This window comes from Chiloscyllium punctatum, chromosome 6 (genome assembly GCF_047496795.1).
Source record: "Chiloscyllium punctatum isolate Juve2018m chromosome 6, sChiPun1.3, whole genome shotgun sequence".
Classification (NCBI taxonomy): Eukaryota; Metazoa; Chordata; class Chondrichthyes; order Orectolobiformes; family Hemiscylliidae; genus Chiloscyllium; species Chiloscyllium punctatum.
In genome coordinates this window covers 82022015-82035386 of record NC_092744.1, presented here as the reverse complement: position 1 = coordinate 82035386, position 13372 = coordinate 82022015, and the positions used below count along the sequence as shown (strand labels likewise).

The following is a 13372-nucleotide window of genomic DNA, read 5'->3' as shown; positions in this document are numbered from 1 at the left end:
GGAGCTGAGCGGACCTCCACTCTGAGGGCCCACACAGGATGAGGACCACAGGGTGGATGTCCATGATGCTAGACAGACTGTAAGGGCCCGGAAGCTGGAAACTAGTGTAAGGTATTGCAAGAATAAGAGATGCAGATCAGAAGTCAATGCACAAGAAAGAAAAAGAATGGAAATAAAAATCTGAGTCAGTTATGATACAGAAGGACCAATTCTTTGTCAATAAAAACAGAAATTGCTGAAAAGGTTCAGTACATTTTGCAGCATCCATGGAGGAAAACCATTTCTTTCTGGTAGGAACTGACTGTCATGGGTCTATCACAACAGTTCATTTGTGCGCCACTGGATAGAGACTGAACCTGGCCGTAGTCATCTGAACTCCACACAAAATCAGAGATTAAGTGAAAAGCTCCAGAAGAGAGGTCATTGAATGTCTAGAAATTATTGGTTAATGTATGGTGGCAGCACAAGGGGAATTCACTTTCCACGCGTGTGGCAATGTCACCCTTGTCATAAAGCTTAATGATGTCAGCTTTGGACCTGAGAGAATGGAACAGTGCAAAGTTCAGAAGAATAATTTAAAGTGAGCAAGAGAAACGAAAAATTCAAATAGTTATTAGCGTGTGGTAGTTAGCAGTGAGATCTGAGAGAGTATAGGTGGTGAGAGGTGAAAAGCAAATTCTGAAGGAAGATGCAATTGACGAAGAAACTGGTGTATAGGGAAAGAATGAAACATTCACTTTTGTGTCAAATTTGAAGTTAATTAAGATCTGGGTTAGAGGGAATGAAGAGGAGGCCTTGTCTAAGAACCGATTGGTGCCAAAGACAGCAGCAAAGATAAAGCAAAACATGAGCATGGAAGGAAAGGTGGGGGTCAGTGGGAAAATCAAGCAGAGAAATGATCCAGTCTTTGGTATCTAACAGCAGTCAAAGGTAAAGTAAAAACAATCTTTCTGCTAGAGGATGAGAAAAAAAAATGAAGAAAGAATGGAACTGTGGATAACAACTCAAACAGACAATCAGTGCTGTTCAAGAGGAAGGTTAAAGCAAGTGGTCATGTGTGAATTGGTGAAAATAATGAGTTAGAGAATGCTAAATCTGTTTTGTTGAGGGAGAATGTTGAGTTAAGGTTAAGGACAATGAGAGAAGTTCTCTACGCCATATCTGAATAGTCATTGTACATTGGAATTTTTGCACTTCGAAAATATCCTTGCAGCTCCAATTTAACAAATGGTTTGATTCACCATATGAAATAAATTTGCATTAACATCATGATATTCATAAACATATGATGGCCCAAAGCATTTTATAGCCAGAGTCTCAGGGGATTGAGCTCTGTGCACTTTTCCAGATGCACGCATTTAGGCATCTTAACGTGGAGTTAGGCATTGTAACGTGGAGTTGTTGAACTGCGGTGGACAAGGTCAGAAATCACATGATACCAGGCGACGGTTCAACAGGTTTATTTGAAAACACAAGCTTTCGGAGTGCTGCTCCTTTGTCAGCCACTTCACTTGTGATTTCAAATAAAACTATTGGACTGTAACCTGGTGTTGTGTGACCTCTGACAGATTGTGGGATCATTTTAACAACCCAAACAGCCAAATACAGGTCTCCCAGTGGCAGTTACATTATTTTTAAATACAAATTTTCATTTGTGACTTGGTAAAGTATCACATACTTCTGGAATTCCCCAACTATCACAGACTTTTATTTATCCATATTGTTACAACTCAACTAAATTTCCTAGCTGTCTCCAACCAGCTCCATCATATGTATAAGGTTCGTCCTTAAAATCTTTTGCATTTACATATTTAATATATATTAAAAGAATTTTTAAAATCATAGTATTTTTTCTTCTATAACCTCTTATGCTCATTCAATTAGCTTCTTAAAGATTAGAGATTTAACAATGAATACAAATGAGCGCATACATACTCAAGTCACAATACTGAAAATAACTAGAAAACCTTACACGTTTACAGGTATACAAGACGCTTAACTTGACTACAAAGGATGAGCCTAAAACACAAATGATAATGTAACTGTCACTGAGACACCTGTATTTTGCTGTGCAGATTGTTAAAATGAATTGATGCCACAATTTTAGGCTCACCTTTGTAATCAAGTTTAGCATCTTGTACACCTGTAAACGTGTAAGACAGGTGCACAGCACATTTAAGTTTTTCTTTCAAAGGTGTTAGCCTCTCGCTTGTTGCTATTCCCACATGTTCTTGAGATGGTGACGACATGCCTGCTTCAGCCCATGAAGGTATACACACAGTTACATTCGAAAGGGAATTCCAGGACTTTAACCTAGAAAAGAGACAGCAATATATTTCCAACTCAGGAGTGTGCAAGACTTGCAGGCAATGGTGTTTCAAGAACCAGCTGTCCTTGCCCTTCTCAGTGAGTGAGGTTGTTAAGTTGAGAGGTACTATTGAAGCAGCCTGGGAAAGTTGCTGCAATGCATCTTGTGGATGGTGTATACTGGAGGTTAGGTTCAAAGGTGATTGAAGCAATGAATGTTTAAGTTGGTGAATAATGTACCAATCAAAGAAGCTGTTTTTTATTTTATTGGGTCAGCCTTCTGAAGTGCAATTGCAGACAAGTGCCATGTATTCAATTACATATCCAGTTTCTACCTTGTAGATGTAAATTGGGAAAGGCTTTGGAGTCACTGCTGAATACTTAACTCTTTCCCTGCTTTTGTAGCTAGTCCAATTAAATAACACCTTCCCCCAGGATGTCATTGATGGGGGATTCTACAATTCACCACCCATTGAGTGACAAGCAGAGAGTAGTTAAAATCTTACTTTCTTGGAGATGGTCAATGCCTGCCACTTGGTGATGTGACTATCACTTGCCATTTAACAATCCAAGTCCGAATGCTATCCAAAACTTTCCAGTGACAGATTGTTTCAGTTGTTGGATGGGTTAATTCGACAGAACACTACAATCAATGCACATCCTCATTTCTCAATTCATGGTGGAGGGAGGATCACTGATGAAGTGAGTGAGTTTAGAACTCCAGGAACACCACCAATGATTCTCTGGGACTGAGATAATTGGTCTAGAACAATTATGACAATTTTCCATTCTGCTAGCTATGATTACTGGCACGAGTGAGCTTCTCCCACACCCACTGATCCCCAAAGACTTGAATATATTACAGTTCCTTGGTGTTGCAGTTATTCAAATGCTATATTAATGTCAACCAAGGGCTGTCAACCTTGGCCTTCCTCTGGGGATTTTGCTGTATCGCCCATGTTTGAATTAAGGCCACAATGAGGCATGCAGCAGTCATCTGTCCCTGATGAACCCAAATTGAGCAGAATATTAGTGAATAAATATCACTTTGTCGAATTGTCCATAATCCCATCATTTTGCTGATTAAGTTCATTGATAGGGCATTAATTGGCCTGATTGGTTTAGTACTGTTTTGAGTAGACAGGTAATAACTGGGTAATGTTCACTTTGTCAGCCTTCGTTACTATATTGGAATAGCTTGAATCGGGGCACAGAGTTCTGGAGAATAAGGTTTCATTCTCATAACTGAGATCTCATAACGGAGATATTGCCCAATCTCAGTCTTTGCTGTATCCAAATCAATCACGTATCTATTGAGACCATGCGGAGAAAAATAAATTGGCTGTCGACTAGTACATGAGACAGGAGGCCTTCAGAAGGTGATAGAGATGGATCATCCTCTTGGCACTTCTCATTGAAGGTGGTTGCATCCACCAGACATATTCGTTGCACTCACTCCTCTGCCGTTGCCGAGTATGGAGATGTTCGGGGGCCTCCTCCTCCCAGTTATTCAGTTGTCCACTATCATTCATGACTGGCTGTGAAAGGACTGACCAGCTTTGATTTGATTGTTCCTCTTTATTTTCAGCAGTTAAATAGATGTAACTGCTAGAAAGGGTGATTTAAAGCCATGAAACCAATAACCAGAAACTGCAGTATGAAAATGGTTGAAGTGGTTTTTTTTAAGGATGAGATTAAATGGTCTAAAATGACATTGTTCAGCCAAATTTACCCTTAAGCATTTTTCTCCTCCACCAGCATTAATGTATTTGCTGTTTAACTCAGAATATAATGCACATTTAAATTAGGAAATCAGACAAAACACTGAAAATAAAAGAACCAAGCATCTCTTCTGCACTTTTCATGTTTCATTGCAATTCAGATTGTATCTGATTGAGTTTAAAATGGGGTCCTTAGTTCTGAGTTTAGAGATTTTAGATTGCAAATGATACAGCAGCAACCTGGGATGGATGCTGTTGAAATTGTTAACTTCTTATAGCACCCCAAGCCTGAAAATGGAGACGCTGTACAATTCTCTTAGTAAAAATTAATATTCATTGGAGATGGTGCATGTTTTACCTTTGTCTTGTTTTTAAGTGTTCGTGATTGCAGTGGGTAGTTGTTGTTACATATTTTAACTATGTCCTTTTGTTAGTTTGACTGAACAAAAATAACTTGGGTCAGGAACAGAAAACATTCAAAAGACAACTTCTTTCAAAATTCCAGCACACGGTCATGAATCCTTGGCTCCAATGCCCCATTGAACTTTGTGCAGAATTCAAATTCGTTGCCAGCTCTGAAAGTGTTATGAGAGCACAAAAAAGTTGCCAAAGACACACCAAATTAACTGCATAAAATTTACTGCATCTCCATGAACATTTTCAATGCTTTAGCTACATTACATTACCGCCGATAAAATTCTGTTTTATTTTGTTTTGTGAAAATATCATTTCATCGTAATTATCACATAAGTTCCAAAATTAACTTTTTGGTTTGAGTACTATCAGTTATAGAACCATGCAGTGCAGGAGACAGCCTTTAGGCCATCACACTTAAACCAGCTCTTTGTAAGATTTACCCATAATTTCCACTTCCCTTTTGCGTGCCCTCAGCTCTGCAGGTGCTCAGGTCTTTTATGTGGGTAGACCAATGCAAAGTGAAGAATGCAGAGAAAAGGCTTCAAGTTTAGAAACAGCAATATTAGCATCCTATCAGAATGACGCACTGTGAACCCAGTAATGTCAGCCTTCCTTCAAAAAGTGCTGCTCAATTAATGGATGGGTGGCAACCTTAACTTTCATTGCTAAAGCTCTTCTGTGCACATGGCTTGCAAAGTGAACTGTTGAATCTGACAATTGCAGTTTGACAGCCGAGTGAACTTTTTCATTTTGTTAAGAGCTCTTGAATGCCTAGGAATTCATGCCCAAGTTTCTAGGAGAGAGACCACCAACAAAAACCTGTTTTCAGGCACATAAGTACATATATTTTTACATTTGAATGTCCCTATCATTTGTTTTATAAATCAGAAACTTTTCTTCAGTCACAAATTCTCAATGAGCATGATTTAGTAGGGAAGAATTTCTCAATACATCAACAGTTTTATTAGTTCATTCTTCTGAAGTGGTAGATGTTTGCTGACCAACAATTCTTCACTGAGCAGTTGTTTTTAAATCTGCTTACTACTTCATTAATACAGTGAGTGTTTGGGCAGACGTGGTTTGTTATTTCACAGTTTTTACAAAAATTATTTGCACAGGATACTTGCAAGTTGGTTAACATTTGAGATGACCAATGCTTGATATACTCTTGAAAAATGATGTCTGCTTCATTTTTATTTTTTTTTTAAAAACTGCATTTATACAGTGCCTAATATCAATCACAACATCTCAAACCACATCATGTAATGAATGATATTTTTAACAGTGAGGAACTCTGAGCAAATATAGTGATAACTCCACACTGTAGCATCTCAGCAAACCCTGATTGATGACGTGTTAATATGTTTGTTTCTTTCCAACACTGGTTGGATGATGGGAGGAATGTTGATCAGGTCACCATGAATTCCCAGGTCTTCTTTCAACTATGTCACTGCATTTTGACACCGATGATACTTCAAATTAACATCTTATCCAAATGTCAGCTCCTTGCACAGTGCAGCACTTCAGAATACCACTCTTGAGAATAAACTCAGATTCAGCACTCCTAGGGTTGAACTCAAAACAATAGTGGAGCCGCAGACACAATGTTACAAGTGTAACTAACCCAGCAGTCTACTAATTAACTGCTGTGATTGTGAAATTGTGCATGGATTTCAGTTAAAATAATTCATAACCTTTAGGAAAACGCCTGGTTATTCTTAAAGAAAATAGGACTTCCAGATTGTAATGGATAAGGTTTGCTTATAGGAGATGCTAGAAATCTGTCAAGGAAGAAAATCATTGTCAAAATTGCAACAAGTGGCAGCAGTGTGATGTCCAAACTGATTCGAGGAAACTGAAACCAAAAACAATATTGGCAGGGCATAAAATGCTGTTTTGAGCAAATTGATCAGGAACAAAAAATGAAACTGGTGCAAAACTGCTTTCATTGGCAAAGGAACTTAAACAAAATTTTCGGCCTGTTTGTGTTAAACATACGTGGGCTTGCTACTCATATCCCACATTTTGTCAGTCGCAGTTCTTTCTTCCTGTTTCAACTTCGAAAATGTATTTATCCTCTAGTTCCTCTGTTGCTGATCTACAGCTGTATGGTTTTTTTTTATATTTACTGTGTTGCTACCACTACATTACCTCATACCAATCTTGGTTGCTGACAGGATACGGAAGAAACACAAATTAAAGCTGAATGCTAATACTAATTCCCTTGTGGTTTTTTGTTTGCAGTATAAAAACAGCAACAACTAACTGCCTGGGTTTGTTGTTTGAGATGAAAATCATTTCTTGACAGAATGCTGAAGCTTTCCAGATGAAATTTTACAATTAGAACTTGTTTTCCAAATACTGTAATTGAAGCAGATCTAAGAAGGAAGAACTGTTAACACGTATTAGAGAAAATGACCAAAAAGGAACTTTCTCTCGTTATTTCCATAGCTACCTCCCAACTATTCACTGTAGCTATCAAAGTAACCAGGACACAGATTCTTTCTGAAACACCACCAGATTTCAGATGCTGCAGTGCTTGGGAACCGTCATAATCCGGTGTCAAATATTTCAAAATTTATTTCCAGATAGGCTGGGCACAAGACCACAATTCCCCAATGCAATGACTGGGTAATTTTGCGTAATGCTGCGTGACTTCACATTACTGATCAAGCAGAAGGTAAGGAATGCTTAGAGTTAAAACTTATGTCTGACAGATTGACAAAACCTGGTGTCAATCCATGAATAGGGAAATATTGTTACTCCTTTTTATGCTGTGTTAACCATACATCTATATAGTTCATTCTGCAACTACAAGAGATCCAGTTTCCCATCATATTAGTAAATTATTGTACTGTACATATAGCAAAATTAAACAGGGTTGACAGTTGATTATGTTGTTGATCTCAAAAGCGCTGTCGAGAATGAATAATGAAATACTGTTTTCAATCAAGTATCCCCAGATGCAAAATATACTCAATAGTATTAGTTTATTAGGCCATTTACTGAGTGGTATGATATCATTTATAAAAGTTGTGTATCTGTCATCTTAAAGACAGAGATTGCAAGAGTGGAAGAGTGACATGAGACATTTCTCAGTGCACTTCATACTATGTCAGAAATTAGAATAAAGAATCAATGAAATGGTTCCAAAATGTCAGTCACCATGGAGTGCAGCACACTTCAATACAAGCCCATTCTTAATCAGTCTCCCTGTTTCTCATCTCACCTCTAAGAACTTAATAACAGACGGATTATAATCGATCGTCTTCCGATTCACAGCCTTTCTCATTCGTTTACCATCAAAGGTTAGCTGCTGCATGGCTTGCTGTTGAGCAAAATCTGGCCGCTTGTAAAAGGTGTGCCTTGGTCCCTGGTGCTGAAACCTCGGCATATGAAAAAACCGAGGTGGCGAGGTTATTTCCAAAGCCATGATGATAAAACTCTTGTAAGAAACCTGTAAAATAAATCCATATGAAAAGTTCAGTTGAAATTATTGACTGAGTACAAACCTCTTTGCACAATTTCTACCATGATAATTTCCCTTCTTAATCCAGCAACTACCATAACCTGGTGCCTTCTGGGGATACCTTTCCATTTCATACGGATACATGCGGTCAGACAACAAAATTGTCTGATGCCACACACAAAACCAACTGCACAACTCAAATCAAACATTGTAGCCAGCAGAAATAGTAACTAAACAACATGAGATTCAGAATGGACCTCCAGTGCTTTTACTCAGTAGTCAATGGGAGTAGAGATTTGCAAACAAAAAGCTTCAATACCTATTTAGAATTTGCTTTCAATACTCAGCATTAACCTTCGACACCATGCCAAAAGAGAAATTCAGTCCTGTGACAAATATTGCTGTTTTTAAGTCATATCTTTCTAACCCTATAGTGTGGTCATGGTTTTGATATGCATATTTATCAGGGTCAGTTAAAATTTCACAATAATGTCACCAAGATATCAGGCTCCAATTGGACCAGTACTACAAATTTAAAACATCTCCCATAACACCCACTTGTATTGAAAATTGCCAATGAAAACTTGTCAAGTCATTCCTACATTCAAAAAAAAAGTGCTTGGAAATTTCAAGCACTTTAAATATACTCCTCAAATATAGGATTGTGAAATAGGACGAATGGAATCTGTATTTCTTGATCTAATTACCCTCAGTTTTGGACTTGACTTCACCTGAAGACTATACTGTCTTGGCAACCCAGGTGGAAACTTGAGTGAAAACCACAGAAACAGACCATAATTATTTTACACACTTAGAACTGGGTTCTGTGCATATTAATTTTTTTTGCACCAGTTTTACAAATTAACCCTATTCAAGCTACTTGAAGACAACATTCAAAATGCCAAATTACATAGCAACCAGAAATACAGCCAGGAAAAAAAAAGCAAAATTGAATGGTTCTATAATATTTCAAACAGCACTCATCAAGTCATACAAGCAAGGTATTTAGCCTCATGGTAGGTATCCTACAAATCTGAGGTTCACCCATTCGAATGAAATCCAACAAATCAATGAGCTCAAAACAGTCAGACATTCCTGCACATATTGGCCTCTTAGGCAATTGCTTCATTTTGTAGTTAGTGCTGTCAAAGTACTTCACACACAGAAAATCAATTAATTCTTGCTGGACTGATGGCTTTTCAGTAGCTTCAAATGCCATTGAAACTCACGGTTATGCAGGTTGTGGGCAGAACTGAGATAACTTTTGGAATCCTCTAATTTAAAGAATGAAAAGTATTGCATGTTCCATCAGGTGCATAACAGGCTCTGAATTCCAGCACCCGTGAACAACCAACCTCCTCCACCAGTACAAACCTTTACACACTTGTGGACAGCTACAAACAATGCTACTGATCAAAGAAAGCATCCTCTACAGATTTAGTAGGGAGTAATCACCTTAAACTCAGTAAATGATAAGACAATTGCTCAGTCTTGAAGATTTGTTTTCACTAAATAAGCAAGCAAACCAATGCTCATGCCTTGTAATTCTACATGTGCGTAACTATAAGAGATAGCCAAAATCCACAATTCTATTACAGCCTGCATTATAACTGGGCTAAAAATAAACTACATCAGAGATGGCCTTACCCAAACTGAAAACATAAATGGGAACTGCACATTGTTAAAGGTTTACTTAATTTTTTGCTATCACCAAACATGCTGCTGTTTTACTGAATCACATATTCATTAGCTGAAATGTTGAAATTCTGCCTGTACTTTTCATCTGGCCTTCTCCAGTGTAATATTGAGTGAGCTATACTGTTAAAGATGCCTCTTTTCAGATAAGGCCATGGCCCAATATCAAAAGACAACAGAGACCTTCAATGGAGATCAAATCTGTCCAATTGGATAACCTGATAAGTTTTTCTCATTACTGTTTGTGCTGTGTTCAAAGTGGCTGCAATATTTCTCGACATTACACCCGCAATTACAACTGAAAAACACTTTATTGGCTGTAATACGTTTTGAGGTGTCGTGAGGTTGTAAAAGGTACTTTACAAATGTAATACCTTCTTTTTCTTCAAAATAGCATTCCCTGAAAAATTCCCAAGACAGAACAACCATTCAACCATTTCTCAAGCCACAATGTGAACCCCAGGTTTAAATAATGCAAAACAATCTTTTTCAGCTTCGAAGTCTTAGATAAAAGCCACAATATTTTGTCATTGATCCTTTGCTAAGATTAGACATTCACAAGCCACACAATGTATGCATTTTTAATATTTAGTCTAAGCCAGGTTCAAATAGCTACTACAATACTTGAGCATGAAATCTAAGAGGTTGGGCATGCCATGTTTTCAAACAAATGCTGCTCTTTGGAGTTCTGTGTTCAATGAAGTGTCCCTATCTCTGGGACAGAAAGTTCAGGCTCAAGTACCTGTGCCAAAGGAGTGTCATAATATGTCTGAAATGATTAAAAGTATAAATAATCTTAACCATGTAAGACTGCCAAAACAGCCATCTTTCAAGCAGCACATCAAACCTAAGACCCACTGCCTGCTCAGATCGAGTCAAAACATTCCTTGGAACCACTCAGAGAAGCACAACTGAGTAATCCAGTGCTTTGGATGGCATTCACCCCACATCCAATATCACAAAACAAGATACTTCACTGGCTGTTTGGACAGACTGTACAGTGTACAAATTGGCTTACAATTGTTCTTATTTAACATTTCAAAAGTTAGAACTGCTGCAAAACATTTTGAGGAATCTTAACAACATGAAAGTACATAAATGCAACTTTCATTCAATTATGAAACAATCTTCCAGACAGATTTTCATAATGTGTGTCACATTTGCAGACTTGGCAGCTTTCCAGAGTTGAGTAAAGTCCTGCTGTTTGCAAAAACTTACATAGTAATTATCTTGCAGATAAGTGAATTTTGCAAAGGACGGGCATGTGAACACTGGAACTTTCCCATACACCGTACTTGGATATGTTGTCAATTATCCTGGAACTATATTGGAACATTTAAATTTACCTTCATAGAAAATTAAGTAAATTTGTTTTGTCTAATGGAATAACAGCCAAAATGTTTTACAAATGATTGCAATTCTACCGTGTTATTGGTCACAATGATTATACTATAGCGTATAAAAGGTTTAAATTACTCAAGATTACTTCAAAACTGCAGTGAGAAAGCAGGAATCAAAATAACCAAAATTAAGGACCACGCATCTCATACACAATGTATCTGTCAGTCAAGCATCAGGCACATTGGTGCATATAGTCTCCCATGCAACTGGTATCATTTGGGTGATGGAAGGTTAAAATGGAGTACACTATCTAGGCAAAGAATGAAAAGACAAAAGCTTACGTCCGCTTTGATGTGCATTGCTGAAAAATGAAATACAAATGAATGTTCCTCCAACAGCATCTTCCAAGCATTCAAACTTTACCACCTGAAATGACTAGCACAGCAGGTGTGAAGGAACTTCACCACCTACACAAAACCCTCCAAGGCGCACACCATCCTGAGTCGCAAAAACACTGCCCTTCCTTCACTGTCATTGGGTCAAAATCCTGGAACTCCCTCTCGTAAGTAATAAGCAATCTGTTTGTGCACACTAATGACAATGTCCTGTTATGTCTATCACAAGACAGATGATTGCTTGCTAACAAATATGCAAATGTCCAAATATGTGTGATACAAAGGTGACAGCTAAACAATTTTCTTCTGTTATATAGTCATAGTGAAGTATGATAAGAATTGGGTAAAAACAATGACTGCAGATGCTGAAAACCAAATATTGGATTAGTGGTGCTGGAAGAGCACAGCAGTTCAGGCAGCATCCAATGCTCGTTGGATGATAAGAATTGGCCCTACATACAAGATAATGATGTTACATAAAAAATAACATTTCTTCACTACTCATTATCACTACTGGGACCTGGAACTAAATTCAAAGGTTGAACACACCTAACAATCTTGTTCCTCCTTCCATCCATAAAAACCTAACAGCAGAAAGCTTGGTCTCTGACAACCTTGCTATTAGAAAGATGAAAAGACTATCATACAGATCAATTTTCAAAAGCAACAGCATATAATAAACTCTCTACACCTAATATAGATTCCAACTTATCACACCTATTTCTTGTATCTCCCCACACAGCTCAGTGGTTAAAATCAGGAATATATAGTATATATAAATTAACAAATAACAGTTTAGATTAATGTTAAAACATTTTGTCCCGAAAACACTATCAAAAATCTGACTTGCTCGGTCACTATAAATCAGAAGGTGCCTGCATTTTTGCATTGATTGTATACCAACAGCAAACAATGTACCTTCCTGTAATCCAACTGAAGACTGTATAACTGCTTTAGTATTTTCAGCAAAAGGGAAGCAGAATGATAGTCAGTGTACATGTGTGGTGTGGCTGAATGTTCTCCCACCAATGGAATAGTGATGCAGCACACTGTGACCACAATTATACGAGGAGTGTTATCATTTGGAGTCAGCGTCCTATAGCACGGAGACAGGCCCTTTGGCCCAAACTGGTCCATGTCGACTAAAATGTCCATCCAAACTAACCCCATTTCCCTGCACTTGGCCCATATCCTTCTGAACCTTTCCTATCCATGTATTTGTCCAAATGTCTTTTAAATGTTGTTAATGTACCCGCATCAACCACTTTCACTGGCAGATCATTCCATATGCATACCAGCCTCTGTGTAAAAATGTTGCCCCTCAGATTCCCTTTTGTTCTTTCCCCTCTAAGCTTAAATTGATGTCCTCTCGTCCTTGATTCCCCAATCCTGGGAAAAGGACTGACTACAATCACCCTATCCATGCCTCTCATGATCTTATACACTTCTATCAGATCATCCCTTCAGTCTTCTACACTCCACAGAAAGAAGTCCTTGCTTGTCCAACCTCTCCCTACAAGTCAAACCATTCAGTCCAGGCAATATCCTTTAAATTGCTTCTGCACTCTTTCCAGTTTAATAACATCCTTCCTATAGCAAGGTGACCAAAGCTGAACACAATACTCAAGGGCAGCCTCAACCAAACCTTGTACAACTGCAACATAACTTCCCAACTTCTATACTCAATGCCCTGAATGATAAAGTCCAGTGCGCCAAAAGCCTTCTTCACGGTGACTCGACTTTCAGAGACCTGTACACTTGAACGCCAAAGTCCCTCTGTTTCATTACATTCCTTAAGGCCCAACCATTCAGCATGAAACTCCTACCTTGATTTGACTTTCTAAAATGCAAGACCTCACACATCTATATTGAACTCCAGTTGCTATTTCTTGGCCCACTTCCCCAGCTGATGAAAGTACTGCTGCAATTTCTGAGAACCTTCCTCACTATCCGCAATACCACCTATTTTAGTGCCATCAGCAAGCTTACTAATGATACCTTGTACATTCTCGTCCAAATCACTGATA

The 13372-nt window shown here is 38.1% G+C and overlaps 1 protein-coding gene across 1 annotated transcript in view; it reads right to left on the bottom strand.

Moving 5' to 3' along the window:
* wdr33 (WD repeat domain 33) overlaps nucleotides 1-13372 on the bottom strand; it is a 107605-nt gene that overhangs the window by 76096 nt on the left and 18137 nt on the right. Inside the window, exon 2 of the mRNA XM_072573089.1 lies at nucleotides 7675-7902. Coding sequence (XP_072429190.1) covers nucleotides 7675-7878 — 204 coding nt within the window. The 5' untranslated portion in view covers nucleotides 7879-7902. The remainder of the gene's footprint in view (nucleotides 1-7674; nucleotides 7903-13372) is intronic.